This window comes from Nyctereutes procyonoides, unplaced genomic scaffold (assembly GCF_905146905.1).
Source record: "Nyctereutes procyonoides isolate TBG_1078 unplaced genomic scaffold, NYPRO_anot_genome, whole genome shotgun sequence".
Taxonomy (NCBI): domain Eukaryota; kingdom Metazoa; phylum Chordata; class Mammalia; order Carnivora; family Canidae; genus Nyctereutes; species Nyctereutes procyonoides.
The window spans coordinates 8,677,264-8,694,150 of NW_026575125.1; the positions used below are offsets into that span (position 1 = coordinate 8,677,264).

A 16,887-nucleotide genomic window follows, 5' to 3' on the forward strand; every position below is an offset into this window, starting at 1 on the left:
AGTGAGAAGGGGACACTGTTGGAGATTCTGAGCAGAGAAATGGCATGATCTGCCTGCTGTTTTAAGAGAAGCCTGCTAGTTGTTGAGTGTAGGAGCTCTGGGAGGAACAAGGAGACCAGTTGATGGGCCATTGCTATTATCCAGGAGAGTGATGATGGCTTAGACATAGGTGGTTATGGTGGAACTGGTGAGATGTGTAAATAATGTGGATTTTCATTTTTTTAAGATGTGTTTATTCAGGATGCCTGGGTGGCTCAGTGGTTGAGCGCCTGCCTTTGACTCCTTGCAGGGAGCCTGCTTCTCCCTCTGCCTGTATCTCTGCCTCTCTCTCTGTGTCTCTTATGAATAAATAAATACAATCTTTAAAAAAATATTTATTTATTCATTTGAGAGAAGTGCATGAGAGCAGGGGGAGGGGCAGAGAGAGAGGGAGAAAATCTCAAGTAATCTCACTGAGTGCAGAGCCTGGTGCTGGGCATCAAATCTAACCACCCTAAGATCATGACCTGAGCTGAAATCAAGAGTTGGACACTTACCCAACTGAATCACCCAAGTGCCCCAATGCGTGGATCTTTTTTGAAGGTGGAATCGAAAGATCTGATGATTGGCTTGACATGCTGTTTAAGAGGAGGGGAAAGGCAAAGGCAGTACCAAGAATTTAGAACTAGGTGACTAGAATAGAGTTGACATTCACTGAATTGCAAATGACTGTAGGGAGGAGTCTCCTCTAGGGGAATTAGTTTTCAGATATGTTAAATTCAAGGTACCTTGTAGACATTGGATGGAGATGATAAGTATGTGGTCTGGAGCTGATGGGTCCGGGCCAGATATATAAATGTGGGAATTGTCAGCATATAGATAGCATAAGATATCATAAAACTCAATGCGGTTACCTAGGAAGTAAGTATAAACATTCAAAGAGAAGAAGGTCTAGGGCTGAATCCTGGGACATTCCAATGTTTAGAGTTTGGCAAAATGAGGTTCGGTGACAGAAGAGTCACAAAAGATATTGAGAAGGAGCAAGCAGCAAGGAAGAAAGAAACCAGGAAAGTGTGATATCCCCAGAGCCGAGTGAAGAAACTATTTCAAGAAAGAGGGAATAGTCATCTGAATCAAGTACAGGCACTGAGCCACTGGCCATTGGATTGAGCTCCATAGATGTCCCTGGCTACCTTAAGAAGAATAATTTCTGTGGACTGGTAATTGTAAGGGAGGTGAGAAAACGCAGGTGGAGTAGATTCAGAATGTGCTGACAGATAGCAAAGAGAGGCAAGGTTTTGGAGAACTTTTGCCTTAAGGATGAACAGATGAATGAGACTTGGCTGAAGGGGGCTGGAAGTAGGTGTTAAGAGATCTGTTTAAAGGATGGGATAAAGAGCAGCATGTCTGTGTGCATATGGGAATGATCCAGTTGTTCAGATAGAAACATTACTGTGGGAGAAAGAGAGGGTACATGCTGGAGTGAGGACCTTGGGCACACAAGGAAGGCCAAGTCACATATCCGTAGGGTCAGCCTCCAGAGCATGGCAGTTTATTGAGAGGAACAGGAGGGAAGGCAGAGGACGTGAGCACAGAGGTAGAGAAAACTTTCTGGTTTTTACATAGTCAATACCTGGTGAAGTGAAGCAGTATTTTTATTTATTTATTTAATTTTTTTAAAAAAGATTTTATCCATTTATTCACAAGAGACACAGAAAGAGAGAGGCAGAGACACAGGCAGAGGGAGAAGCAGGCCCCACACAGGGAGCCCGACGCGGGACCGGATCCCAGGACTTGAGGATCACACCCTGGGCCAAAGGCAGGCTCTAAACCACTGAGCCATCCAGGGATCCCCCGAAGCAGTATTTTTAAAATAATCTTCATCACAGAGTTGTCCTTGATTCCTTGCTGTCCTTACCTCCCACATCCAATCCATCAACAGGTCCTGCTCAAAACATATTCTGAGCCTGGCTACTTTTCACTGTATCCTTGTTATATATGTTCCTTTCCGAGCCACTGCCATCTCTCACCTGGATTATTGCAACATGCTCCTTAGCTGCTCTGTCCCCACGCTCATGTCCCTTAAGAATGGTTATTCAAAATATAAATCAGGTTTTGCCACTTGAGGCTAAAAAGCCTCTTGTGGATCCCCATTCCGCAATGGCTTCCTGTGGCATTCTGTGCCCCATGTGATCACACCCCTGCCTACCCCTGCAAATTCACCCACTCTCACTCCATTTGACAGAACCCCCTTCAGGCACACCAGCTGCCTTCAATACTTGTTCCTGACTCAGGAACTCGGTTATTGTTTTGTCCTTGCTGATCCTTCTGTGTGCAGTGCTTTTCCACATGAATGTTGAGTGGCAGTCTCCTTCCTGTTCATCATATCTCATTTTAAATGTCACCCACATTAAGGGGCACCTGGCTCGCTCAGTTTGTGGAGCATGTGACTCTTGATCTTGGGGGTTGTGAGCTCGAGGCCCATGTTGGGTGTAGAGATTGCTTAAAGATAAAATCTTTTGTTTTTAAGATTTTATTTATTTATTCATGAGAGACACAGAGAGAGAGAGAGAGAGAGAGAGAGAGAGAGGCAGAGACATAGGCAGAGGGATAAGGAAAGAGAGAGGGAGAAGGAGAAGCAGACTCCATGCAGGGAGCCTGACATGGGACCCGATCCCAGGACTCCAGGATTAGGCCCTGGGTCGAAGGCAGGCGCTAAACTGCTGAGCCACCCAGGGATCCCCCAAGATAAAATCTTTTTTTAAAAAATGTCACCTACAAAGAGAGGTCTTCTTTGACTATTGGACCATAAATAGTCACCTAGTCGCTTTCTTTCAATAGAAATGACTTTAATTCTCTGCATATCTATTTTTCTTATTTATGGTATTCCTTTATTTTGCTGTTTATCATCTCTCTTTCCTCTTAAAATGTAAAGTCTATGAGCACAGAAGCTTGTCTTGCTGCCTGATGTGCTTTCCAGTGTCTATAGCAGTGCCTGGCTCATAGGAGAATTTTCTACTTGTGTGGAGCCCAACACGGGGTTGAACTCAGGACCCTGAGATTGAGACCTGAGCTGAGATCAAGAGTCTGACACTTAACCGACTGAGCCACCCAGTTGCCCCCTCATAGGAGAAATTTCTTAAATACTTGTTGAAATGATAGATACCTTCCATTTATTTAGTCACTTCTGTTTTCAAGACTGCAGTCAGATAATCAAGATGCTACAGTCCATCTGAGAAATGTATGAGGCTCTTTCAACCACAATTTACAGCAAAAGAATACTGAGCTGCCATCCTGTATAGACACCTGGCCCAATAGCAAATTCCTGACACCAGCTTGAGATAAAGCCTTACCAGGGATGAAGAAATTCCTCCCTCTTTACCCTGAGCCCACAGAGCATAAAGGATACTACTGCATAGAGCTTTGGTGACTGACCAGGCAATGATGAGGTTCAATTTTAGGCAAGACACCTGACCTCTGATCAATCAAAGCAAATGTTTTCATGTTCAAAGTAGTGTTCTAGGCAGCTGAAACTTTTCCTAACGGTACAGATGGTCCCTGACTTATGAAGGCTTGACTTGAGATTTTTTTCAACTTGTGATGGTGCAGAAGTGATACACATTTAGTACAAACTGTACTTTGAATTTTGAATTTTGATCCTTTCCGGGGCTAGCACTATGTGCTACAGTCTTCTCTTGTCATGCTGGGCAGCGGCAGTGAGCCACAGCTCTCAGTCAGCCACACAATCCCAAGGATCAATAAGTGATACCCTGACAGCCATTCTGTACCCAACCAGTCTGTTTTTCACTTTCAGTACAGTATTTAATAAATTACATGAGATATTCCACACTTTATTATAAAATATGCCTGTGTGAGATGGTTTTGCCCAATTGTAGGCTAATGTAAATATTCTGAGCCTGTTTTAGGTAGGCAAAGTTAGGATGATTGGTAGGTCATAAGTCGAGGAAGATGTGTACTGCCAAGGCTCAAGGCAGCTGTGGAAATCATTCTGGAGTTAATACCCATGTGACTCAATTCACATGTGTACAGCTCTGAACTGGTGTTCAACTTTAAGTGCTCATTTTTTTTTTAAGATTTTATTTATTCATCAGAGACACGGAGAGAGAGAGAGGGGCAGAGACACAGATAGAGGGAGAAGCAGGCTCCATGCAGGGAGCCCGATGTGGGACTCGATTCTGGGACTCCAGGATCACGCCCTGGGCCAAAGGCAGGCGCTAAACCGCTGAGCCACCCAGGTGTCCCTTCAAGGGCTCATCCTATGTGAGGTAGGAGTGTATTACCATTTGCATTTTATAGGTAGGGAAACTGAGTCTTGGAGAAGTTAAATGTCTTGCTCTGGATGTGATGCCCTTGAGTCTCTTATTCATTAATACATTCAACAGTGTTTGAAACCAAATTTGGTTTTCAGAAATGACCAAATGTCACTTGGATCCAAGTGAAGCAAATTAAACAGATTCTGAAGGCTAGGTAATAGAGTTTCCAATGAGTAAATCTCTACAAGTTCTAGAAGGGGCCTTAGGGATTATCTAGGCTGAAAATAAAACTTTAGGAGACCACATATGTACTCAAATGCCACTCAGCATTTTTTGTTTGTTTTAGGCAGATCTGTTTCATGCTAGATAAAGAAGCCTATCCCAACCTGGGCCGCACACACCTAGCACAGAGAGGGAACAGAGCTGGGAGACCAGCTACTTAGATCTTTGCCTCCCTGCCAAGAGGGCTTAAAGGTATAAACTGTCATGTTTCAAGGGAGCAGATTCTTCCATTTGTATGTTAATGAAAAACAAAGGAGAGCAAGAATCTCTTTGCCTTAAAAAAAAAAAAAAAAAGACGAGATAGGCGTTCAGGGTGGTATGGCCCTAGATTCAGGGATCCCTGGGTGGCTCAGCAGTTTAGCACCTGCCTTTGGCCCAGGGCATGATCCTGGAGTCCCGGGATCAAGTCCCACATCAGGCTCCCAACGTGGAACCAGCTTCTCCCTCTGCCTGTGTCTCTGCCTCTTTCTCTCTCTCTCTCTCTGTCTCTCTTGAATAAATAAATAAAATCTTAAAAAAAAATCTTTCTAATCAGTCCATTAGAAAACATAATAGGTAATTAATATAGCGGAGGAGTATAAAGACCTGAAGGAGCCAGTTGTTTCTCCTGGTAGCTCTCAGGCTGTGGAGGGTCGGCATTCGCACCATTCATAACTGGAGTGCACAAACTGGCACAGATTGAAGCCCAAACAGCAAGTTGTTCCAGGTAGACCAGATGTCTTAAAGGGAGGCTGTCTCTCTACAAGTAAACACAATGCCTGTTTCCTGTCATTTTTGCTGTTGAATAACTAGCTATTTGATAACTGGAATAATTCTTTTTTTAAAAAAGATTTTATTTATTTGTTCATGAGAGGCACACAGAGAGAAGCAGAGACACAGGCAGAGGGAGAAGCAGGCTCTATGCAGGAAGCCCGATGTGGGACTCGATCTCTGGACCCCAGGATCACGCCCTGAGTCAAAAGCAGGCGCTCAACTGCTAAGCCACCCAGGCATCCCAGAAATAATTCTTGATTGATGGTGTTATCTTTTTAAGAAGGGTATCCACACTGTTCTCAGAAGGAAGTGCTTTTTCAAAACACATTCTCCAAAGGCATTGCTTTAGGTCCCTTTCCCCATCAAGAGCTGGTGTCATGCTGCCAGATGTTGACACAGAGATGAGGGAAAGTGTTGATGGCCCCTCTCTTGGGGAAATCTAGAAAGGGCTAAGGGACAAAGAGCTGGTGAATATGAAAGGCCCTTCACTGTCCTCATGAGCAAGGTAAACGAGGAAGAAGGATATTGGGGATGGAGGAGTGTTGGGGAGATAGACATATCAATGAAGAGGTCAGAGACGGAGCAGTGTGCACTGGGGATGCCTGGCCAGCATTGGTTGACTGTGAATCTTTTGAGCATAAAATGCATTCATTCAACAGATACTTGGTAAGGTCCTTCTACTTCCAAGGAACTATTCTAGGCATTTGGGATGCATCCATGAAAACAAACAAAGAGACCCCCAAAATCCCTGCCCTTGTGGAGCTTTTGTTCCAGCAAGTGCATCAGACAGGAAATAAGAAACAGTAGACATAAAAATTAATTATATAAAGCACTAGTGGGTGATAAGTGCTATGGAAACTAGAAAAACCCACAAAAAAACAGTTAATGAGCCCTGGAATCCAGGGCAGGGGGACCTTGCGATTTTAAATAGGCTTTTCAGAGGTCTTTCGTTGGACGTGATATTTGTGCAAAGCTCCATGTGGCCCAGGAGCTGTTACCACTGCAGGCATCTGGGGGAAGAGCATCCCAGGCTGAGGGAACAACTAGTGGGAAGAGCCAAAGGTGAGAGGACACCTGCAGAGTTTGCAGAACAGCAAGGAGGCCAGTATTGCTGGGGCTCAGTTAGTGTTGGGGGAAGTAGAGGAATGGGAGAGAGTTTGGGAGGGGAGGAATAGATAGACATCTAGGGCCTTCTTGGTGTAGGAGCACAACTTTGGCTTGAAGGGAAATGGGGAGCTTTTGTGGAGTTTTGATTAGACAAGCAACCTTATGTGACCCACATTTAAAACGCATCTCTCCGTCTAGTACATGGAGAATAGATGGTGGCATAAAAAGAAGAGATTTCTCTTTTTTAAATGCGTTGCCTTACTTATGTGACAGGGTTGCTATGAGACTCGAATGCAAAAATGCTTTAAAAAAGGTACAGGACAGTGTAGACCTAAACTACAGTTATTTTACACAGACAACGGGGGGTTCAAAAGCCGAGGTCCCTCTTGTTTCCTCTGTTGACGTGTGGTAACCCCGTTCATGGAATGAAACTAGTATATCTGTAAGAAGCCAAAGGAAAATCGAGTCTCTTTATTTTTTAAATAATGTAATTTTATGCCTGAGTTTCACATCATTTAGATTTTTTCAGATTGCTACCGATTTTATGTCTCATTTTTGAAAGAAATGCCTTCAAAAAAACAAAGTGGAAGTACTAGACTCGAATACTGGAGACTTTAAATACAGCAGCAGACCCAGAGAGGGGCAGAAGTCTGGGAACTTTAAACCTATTTCCTTTTCCCTAATCCCCTCCGAGAGCTCGAAGCGCACTGGCCAGATCCTCCAACATTTCGGGGGTGGCATCTTTTCTTTGCAGTGGCCCTGCCATCAGGTGAACGCTTCTGGGTGGGAGAACACACACTTTGTGCAGCCATCTGACCTTCAGAGAGTCTGGGGAGAGATTTTAAAGGATTTTGGAGAAGAGGCCTTGAGACTCCAAGGGAAAGAACAAGAAAAAAGAGGCCCGGAGAAGCCTGAGCCTCCGGGGACAGAGAACTGAGTTAATGAAGAGGGCTGATTACCCAAGATAATTATGTAAAAGAGAAGGCTAGGAGTTCTACATGGCTGCAACTTGGAGTTTACTCTGCCTAAGGTGAGTGTTTGTTTATGTGTCCGGCGTTTTGTTTTTATGAGTAAGGTTTTTTTTTTTTCCTTTTGTACCGGCTGCTCAATTTGAGAAAGCATCTCAGCTCTGCCTCCCAGACCCAGATCGCGTCCCTTCTCTTCCTTTAGATTTGGAACCCCATTCATAGCCGTCTCCCCGCCACTGGCTTCTGGGACCCTCCTCTCCGTAGTGAGAAGCCGCCCGGTGTGCACCCTCGCCCCTCCAAACGCCTCCCGTTCCTTATTTCTCCTACGCTCGCCGGGTGCTGCTGTCCAAAGACACACCTTCCCAGCCAGCCCAGCTGTCGCGTCTAGCTCCAGTGGTTGGGGGAAGCAGTGGGACCTCTGTGCTCTCCAGACCCAGCCGCTGTGCTGGGCATCTCTCCCTCCCCTTCCCCTAGACAGACCATCCGGCCCGGATCGTCCCTGCTCCTTCCCCATCGCTAGTTTTGTTTATGGAACATACCAAGGCTTGGGCAACCTGCGGTTGCACGGCTCTCCTTTGGTTTGGGGAGGGAGGGGGTAGTGTTCGCCGTCCCCGGTGTGCCCGAGACTGTTAGATCAATCTTTCAGATCTGGAGGCACACGCAGCTGGTGACAGGAGAGCCCCCCCCCCCGCGGGTGGGGGTAGGGAGAGGAGAAGGGACTCAGCTTGGGGAAGGAGGCAGGGAGGCAGCTGCAGTGCCGCGAGGGGTGCGTGCGCGTGTGCCAGGCTCGCCCGCCACCTCCCGGCTCAGTCTGCGCTCCTCCGCACGCGGGGCAGCCGGGCCGGCGCGCTGGGGAGCGGGAGCGGCGCCCCTCGCCCGGGCCTTGCCTCCCCAGGGCGCCCGGGAGTCCCCCAGGCCGGGGCGCACACCCGGGCCACGCTCCCCACCCCCGCCCCTTGCACCCTCCACGGCCCCCTCTCCGTTGAGTTTTCCAACACGGGCGCCCGTCAATGGTCCTGCTCCGGGATGCACACGCAGCTCACGGCCGGAGGGGGGTAGCAGCCACCGCCTCCAGGTGCGGGCTCTCCAGGTCCGCCGCCGCCACCCGCTGTCGCCGCCACTCGAGCCCCGGGGCGCGCTGAGGTCCCGGCCGGCCATGGGGCTGCCGTTGCTGGCGTGAGAAGGGGCGCCGCAGCCTCCGTGCTCGGGGTGCCCTGCTGCCTGCATGGATGTCTTCAGCTTTGTGAAGATTGCAAAGCTCTCGAGGTAGGGGCTGCGCCGGTTCATTTGCACCCAGGGCCGCCGCAGCCGGCAACTTGGTGCTTTATTTTTCGGGAGGCTTGGGGAGAGGCAAAAGCTGGAGAGAGCAGCGGGGCTTAAGGAAGGACTGAAAGGAGGTGGCCAGGGGCTGCTGCGTTCAACTTCTCTCCCACTGGCTGGTGGGGCTTGTGTATCGGCGGCTGTAGACCACAGGCGCGCGCGCGCGCGCGCACACACACACACACACACACACACACACACACACACACAGACGCACACCCTCAGGCACACACTAATATTCATGACAGTTTGTTTTCCCTTAGGAAAAACCCCAGTGGTGCTTGGGGGTCACATGTATAATTCAGGGCCAAGCGAAGATGGTTGTAATTGCTACTGTGAGGCAAAGCCAGAAGTGCTTGGAGTTTGGGTTCCTGCTTCCTAAGCAGCAGTGACCAAAAGTGGCCCCCTGGTCCACACCCCTAAATTAGACCTCCACCCCCTGAAAACTCAGCTTGTAGGTTGACCTGGGTAATTGTCCCGTGTTTCCAGCAGTGACCTAGATGCTGAAGACACGGAGACCAAAGAAAGAGACCTTTTAGCCTTTCCTTGGGTAACTATGTAGTCCCAAGCCCTGAAAAATTGAGAAATTTGCTTCCAAGGGGCCATGTTGTTGAAACAGAAGAAAAATCATGGATTCGGGCAGATTTCTCTGGCAGTGCTGATAGAGGAAGAAGATTTCCACTTTTGGGGCGCCTAGGTGTTACCTGGTCAGAGCATTTGCCCTAGGTTTTCTGCCCTGCTTATGCTTCCAAAGTCTTCATCAAACCCAGGAAGTAGGTCTGTCCTCTGGCAGTGTGGCATTAACTGGGAAGCGCCTGGTATGAGAAGGCTTAGAAGACCACACTCCACCTTCTTCACCCACGTCTTTGGAATGATGAGCCTTCTGCCCCTTGAGCTTGGCTCTTTGCAGCAGTTACCAACCACGGCCTTAGGAGGTAGACAGTAAGAGTTTTCCAGGATGCAGTTTAGGCTTCCTTGGAATTACAAGAAAATGGTTCTAGGTTTTCCTTTATTCCTTAGTGTCAGGGTGGGATGTGTTGATTGCACCAGGCAAGGATGAGCAGCCTCAGATAGCCCGGATAAAAATGTGTGTTGACTTTGCTTGGCCAAATTACATTTGGGCCATTTCTGAAACATTCGGTTTGCAAGTTGCCTTTCAGATGCCTTTCACCAACATCCACAGGTCTTTATGTGTTCTTAGTGCCCATCTCCACCTTCCCTCTCTGCTCACATGAGTCACTCTTAATGTCACAGCAGATTTTCCAGGGAGAGGGCCCAGGGTAACTTAGTCTGGATAGACATGAGGTATACAGCTGATGGGTAAATATGTCTGTCTTGGAGCAGCCCACGAAGAGGTGTTTCCCTGCACATCAGAAGACTGACATGTCAAAGGGTGGGTGATTGTAGTGTGGCAAATTGTTTGATTTCACGCCAATATCACAGAGGGCCAGGCATCACACCTCTGTTCTGTTAACTTCCTGCATGCTTCTGCCTATGGCTGGTTTATAAACAGCTGTCGAGTCACAAACCATGGATGGTAAACAGCCGTGAGCAACAGTTTAGTGATTGCCCTGGTGCCATCTGCGTGATGGACAGAGACTGCCAAAGGAAAAGAAGTTCAACAGTATAGTTTAAAGTAACCAAGATAGATTTTGGTGGCCTCAACTGCTAGAAGTGATAGATGTTAAAAAACATCCAGAGCCTAGATTTAGTCCTTAAACTTTGGAGTTTGGGAGAGGACAGTGCTGTATATCAGTGAAAAGATGGTTTATATTCATTTTGCTAAAATCTGGGATGCTTTCGTGATATTCACAAATCTGAGTTTTTGCAAAACCCAAGCCAGGCTGTGGGGGATTAGGATCTTATTTTAAAGAGAGGTTAAAATTTAGTAAATGAGTGTGAATTTCACTTTCTGTCCTTAACGTGATCCAAATAGAGTGTTTATTCTAAAGAGAGAAGCTGCACATGTTCTGAGCTTATGTGCCCATTAAGAAATCTTTCATCCATAGGCATTCTTCTTGTTGCTCAGTGTGAGCTCGGCACTGGTCCCCAAGCTGAGATAGCAGTACGTGTAGAGGGTCATCAGTACGCCGAAGCACATGTTTACAGCTGCTGCTCCCTGGCCTTGTAGGAATAAAGTCTTGTGCATGTGTTTTAAACACTGTTACAGAAATCAGGTTCTTTTCTCAAAGGCGAAGTATAAAAGTGCTTACACTGCAGGATTTTCCTGATTTCAGAATGGATAATCTTCCTAAAGGATTTAGCTTTGATCAGCGTGGTTACTTGAGTGCTTAAAATTCTCGTGGTTTAGAGGTGAACGAACACACACAGTTACCCCGGGCCTTCGCCTTGTCTTTGGTTCCCAAGAACTTGAGTTTCTACATGTTAATTCGGGAAGCGGTTGCTGTAGGAAGCATACCTGCTATTTGCCAAATGTCCTGTCTGCGAGTAAAGACAGAGGTAATTACAGAGAATTATTGAGAGACTATGAGTCCACACTGGAATTAACACAGTAGTTTGACTTCTCAAAGTACCCACGTTTAACCACTTGTTCCCAGAATCTATGCCCTTTTAATCATGTGAAAAAAAAAACCTCACAATTCAAATCGCCCCTCAGGAATTCAGTACCACTTTATGGTCATCATTTTTAAATAATGCCACCAAGCGCTGGAATAGCTGGCAAGTCGTGAGCCTCTTCCTCTTTTTGAATGAGTTGTGACCCCTTGATTGCATGCATCGTGGGTGGCACAATGTATCGTGGTGCTATCCGGAGATGTTTTTTCTTGTTCTTCTAATTTTCTGGTTATTAAACTGTTTGATAGTTTACATGCAATTTTACTTCACTGTTTCCTTGGTAACAGTTATATATCATTTTTCATCCTTGTAGATGAGAGCATTACAGATGATTACCTTATAAACCAGTAATAGTATAAAAATAGGCATATATTTTTATTGTTACTGCACTTTGTATCGACTATTTCATTTGTAAAGCAGATGCACTCTTCGAAATGTTTATAGGAGAATGCAGTTCAGTAGAAAAACATATGATTATGCCCCCTTCGCCTGAGGGAAGTGATTTGAAACCCAAAACTCATAGGGGTGTTATTAAACTGAGGGATGCTTTCAGGGATTAAATAGCTTGACTTCATGGCTCTTCTAGACACAAAATGGCTCACTTTGAGATAATGATTGGGTCCCAATTGTTAATAGGAAGATTATTCCTTATAGAGGTAGGTAAATTTAGAGGCTGCTTTATTTCACATTAGCATGCGGTTGCACAGGCTATTTTGTGGCAAGGATCGTCCATTTGAAGAAGAATAAAACTATATATAGAGAGTTTCCTCAGATTCCTCTGTAAAACCTACTTAGAGACTACTAAACTTCTATTTTTTACCTTTACCATATTCAGAATTAAATATTTCTCCGGAGGAAAGGGAAGTTAAGGAAGCAATGCAAAAGGTCATATTTTTCGCATCTCCTCTCTTTTTACCCAAATAATTGCATTAATATTGCTGATAATAGTGAGCCCTAGAGGCTAGCAACCAAAAACCCCCAAAGACTCTGGATTTGAATTTTATTAAAAATGCTACTTGCTCATCATCTGAGTCCTTTCTGAGTTCTGCTGATTTTTGTGACTGTCAGGAGGTGAAATGATGAACAGTTTCATAACAGAACTAGATTCCTGTTTTAGGAATATTTAACTCTAGTTTCCCAGAGGTTGCTAGTTTGCAGCTGTAAAAGTCTAGTTGCTAGCAGTTCTTGGGGGAAGATGTCTAGTTCAGGCTTTATACCATTTCAAGCATCTTTCTCTCTCTCTCTTCCTCTCTCCTCTCTCCCTCTTTCTCTCTCTCCTTGGGGCAAGTGAATTTCACCAGCTTGCTATCAGAATTTGATAGAGATAGTCACTTACTGTGAAGTTTACTTGTACTTTAAATGCATGACGTGAAAATTCTCACTTTCTGCTTATGGACCTTACAGCTATTCATTTTCTCTTTCTATACGCACATGCACACACATGCACACGCATGTACACACTCACACAGATGCATGGTTCAACTTTATTATTATTCCATTTGGAGTTTGCTATGGAAGTTTAGCTGTGAGAGAATATACATTATTGATGAGCTAGGAATTTATCTTTAAGAATTGACTTAAAATCACTGATTTCATAGTTGGTTCAATAAGAAAAACTGAGAGCATTTTTGAGTTTTTGAGAATATAACCCCCAAATCTACTAACCTTACCATTAAATGATCTTGAACTTTGGGAGCTAATGATAGCAAGGAAAGAAAAATATATAAATAGGTTAAGCCAGGGGTTGGCAAACTATGGCCTGTAGGCCAAATCTGGCTTGCGGACTGTTTTGGTATAGAATGTGAGCTAAGAATGGTTTTCAAAATTAAAAATTGTTTTAGGGATGCCTGGGTGGCTCAGTCAGGTGAAGAATCTGCCTTGGCTCAGGTCACAATCTCAGGGTACTAGGATGGAGCCTGCCTCTCCCTCTCCAGCTCCCCCTGCTAGTTCTCTCTCTCTCTCTCAAGCAAATAAATAAAATCTTTAAAAAAATTTTAAAAAATGGGATGCTTGGGTGGCTCAGTGGTTGAGCATCTGCCTTGGGCTCAGGGCTTGATCCTGGAGTCCTGGGATCAAGCCCCACACTGGGCTCCCTGCAGGGAGCCTGCTTCTCCCTCTGCATGTGTCTCTGCCTTTCTCTCTGTGTCTCTCATAAATAAATAAATAAAATCTTAAAAAATTTTTTAAAAATGAAAATTAGTAGTTAAAAAGATCAAAAGAATAGGATGGAATTAAAGTGTCAGTATTCATAAATAAAGTTTTATTAAAACACAGTTAGGCTCATGCATTTGTATATTGTCTGAGGCTGTATTTGCTCTACAGCAGTGAAGTTTAACAGATACTAACAAGACCTTATGACCCACAAAACCTAAAAGATTTACTATCTGGTCATTCATAGAAAGTTTACCAACCCCTGGGTTAAACAGTACCTTTTCCTATTTGTCCTTCTTTACATTATCAGAACATGTGTGTGGGCACAAGGATAACCGATTACGTACCTTCACAGAACGGCGGAGCCAGACGCTACTTAAAGCAAGGACAGATTTTAGTCAGTAATACAGCACTGTAATAGGGAAAAGAGTCCAATGTAAACTCAACACAACTTCAATTTGTAGAGAGGTGACCGGACATTTTATTTTATTTTTTAAAGATTTTGTTTATTTATTCATGAGAGACACACAGAGAGAGGCAGAGACATAGGCAGAGGGAGAAGCAGGCTCCCCAGGAGGAGCCCGATGTGGAACTCATCCCAGATTCCAGGATCAGGCCCTGAGCCAAAGGCAGATGCTCAACCTCTGAGCCACCCAGGTGTCTCAGGTGAGCTGACATTTTAAAGGGACAATGAGGGGATGGGGAAGGGGTGCGCCGGAGCTCAGTAGAGGCAGGGAAGTGCAAGAGTACCAAAACCGAGAAGGAGATTGGTCCATGTGAAACTCATATGGGTTTGCTAACTAGCATTTATCCAAGGTAGGCTCCTTCCCTCCCACTGAAGCTGGGAGACAGGGGCCCTACTTCAGGTGTTGGCTGGAACAAACAGTGTATTCTTTCGACAGCCTCGAAATTTTCTCAAGCAGGTACTGTATGGGGGTGGGCAGTTGGAGTCATCCTAACAATGTGTGGCCTTGAGCTGTTAGAAACTGAGTAAGTGTTCAGATCTTGATAGACCAAGGTTGAGGCCTTGTGGAGAAAGGGCTCAAAGGAGCCTGGCTAGAGTTTGGTTAAGGAGAGAAACTTTGGTAATACAAAATTTAGCATATTGAGCACATGAATTCACTAATGTACATTCACAATTAATGTGGACCTTATCTTTATTTAAACTTCTGATCTCAAATTACTTGTTTAACTGTTGGACATTAACCATTAGAAGTGAACATATTTGCCCTACTGGTATTCGTTGCACCAGGGACAATTTTGCATCCTTCTTTGGTTGTTGCACCAGGGACAATTTTGCATACTTATTCTTTGATCACTGGGTTGGCCTGCTTTCTTTGTGTTGGGGAGTGGCTAGGGCTGAAATGATAAATGAAAGGATAAAGTGAAATGCAAAGAATTGTGTTCAAGTTTCTTGTGAGAGTGATGCTTCCCTTCCTTAGGCCTTTAAACTTATAGTTTAACATGGATAGAAAAAGAATGGGCAATAATATTTGCACAGCCTCAATGACATGTGCCCATGAGCTGATAAGCAAGTCCATGGGAGAATGCCTGGTATTTCCTTACAGTACACTTGAGCCATCTGGTCCTAATGGCTGATGACCTTCATTAATCTTTTTCCAAATGGAAGGAAAACTAGATACGTGGGTTTCGTTTTAGGCAGAAGGCTGGAAGTAGACTGTATCAATTTGGAGTTGAGTTTAACCCAACTTTCTTATGATTTGATTGAGGGCGTTGTAACAAAAAAACATAGGCTACCTTTAGTTCGGCACAGCGAAAACATCTCAAAAGTACGCTGCCTTGCTTCTGAGCAATTTAGGTCATTATGTACTAAAGCTGCGCAAACTATCTAGGAGAAATCTAAGCCTTAGTTTTAGATAACAAAGTTAACATTCCCATTTTTTTCCTGGCAAAGAGATGAGAAGGGCTTCCTGCCTGAATTCTTCTTTTAGAAATATATTTTCAAGTATGGTTTACAGGATTTGGCATACAATAAATACTCTGTACTAAATAATTAGTGAGCAAAGTTATACACAACCCATTCTCATACTTCTTGCAAATAAATTCTCCTAATTTGTTTAGCTGGACAATTTTCATGATCAGTAACTCAGAAATGTAAAGGAGTACGCACATATAAATAAATGCCCTGCTTTTGGACTTGGGGAATAAACTTTTTTTTCTGTTTTGACCTTTGAAGCATTTTTTTTTCTGTGATTGATGGTTAAAAAGTCACCGACGTAGACTTCTAAGAAATCTGTGTGTTACCGCTATCACCTCAAAAGGCAAACTTAGGATTGTGCTAAATGGGTTTTTATGGATGTCAGGAGGTTTTATTTTAGGAAGTCCTCTTTGAATGATAGAACATACTATCGTTTCTATGAAAATAATGTTTCTCAAGTTTGCAAAGGAAAAGTGATTTCCCTATAATTACATTTATTATAGGGGTTTGATTTTTTATGGTGGTCGTTTTCGTATGTTCCATAAATTGTGTAAGGTTTGCTTAATTGAAAATAAGGACATGATAATTTTCTGACAAAGATGAGCTTTAGAGAAAGCAATAGGCCTAGCACGTGTAGGCAGGAATGTGTGGACCAGTGGAGGTCGAAATGCCCTCTGCCCACTTTGGGCCTGTTGTGTGCTGGTTCTGTGTTGGATCATACATCTAACCAGGGCAATTTTACAATGGCTCTTCGAACTGGAGCCCAGGGTGCTTGGCTCTTATGAATCTATAGTCGTAGTTACAAGCCCCTCGGGTGTCCAACTGAATTGTGGCTCAGGGCAATGTTCCCCTCTGTGGCCTAGGCCACCCAATTTGTTTCCCCTGCTTTTATTTTTATGTACTTATTTTATAAGAGCTTTACTACCAGTTTTTGTAAATAAAGTTTTATTGGAACACAGTCATGCTCATTTGTTTATATATTGTCTCTGGTGGCTTTTGGCAGCGTTGAATGGTTGTGACAGAGACCACATGGCTTGCAAGGCCCATAGTATTTACTCTCTGCCCTTAACAGGAGTATTTTACTGTTCTTCCTTGAGCTCAGTGCTCACATTCCCTTTTGGGGCTAGAGCTGTGCCCTGGGTGTCTGCCTATTTTTCTGGGATGGGGAAGGGTGAGTATGGTTGAGGGGTTACCCCACAACCAGCCAGCCTGGCCATCTCTCTGGGGGTCTTTACCTCTTAGCACTCATTGTACCACTTGAGAGTGAATTTACAAGTTTTCTTCTCTTTTAAAGATTCTATTTCTGGGACGCCTGGGTGGCTCAGCGGTAGAGTATCTGCCTTTCGTTCAGGGCGTGATCCTGGGGTCCTGGGATTGAGTCCTGCATTGGGCTCCCCACCTGGAGCCTGCTTCTCCCTTTGCCTATATCTTTACCTCTCTCTGTGTCTCTCATGAATAGGTAAATGGAACATTTAAAAAAATAATAAAGATTTTATTTCTTTACTTGAGAGAGGGAGAGAAAGCACTAGCAGGGGGAGAG

General features: G+C 44.7%; 1 protein-coding gene across 1 annotated transcript in view; it reads left to right on the forward strand.

The window, feature by feature from the left end:
* The first annotated feature begins 8,585 nt into the window (after positions 1-8,585).
* Positions 8,586-16,887, forward strand: part of FRMPD4 (FERM and PDZ domain containing 4) — a 560,598-nt gene continuing 552,296 nt past the window's right edge. The window contains exon 1 of the mRNA XM_055337432.1: positions 8,586-8,629. Within this exon, the coding sequence (XP_055193407.1) occupies positions 8,589-8,629 (41 nt within the window). The 5' untranslated portion in view covers positions 8,586-8,588. The remainder of the gene's footprint in view (positions 8,630-16,887) is intronic.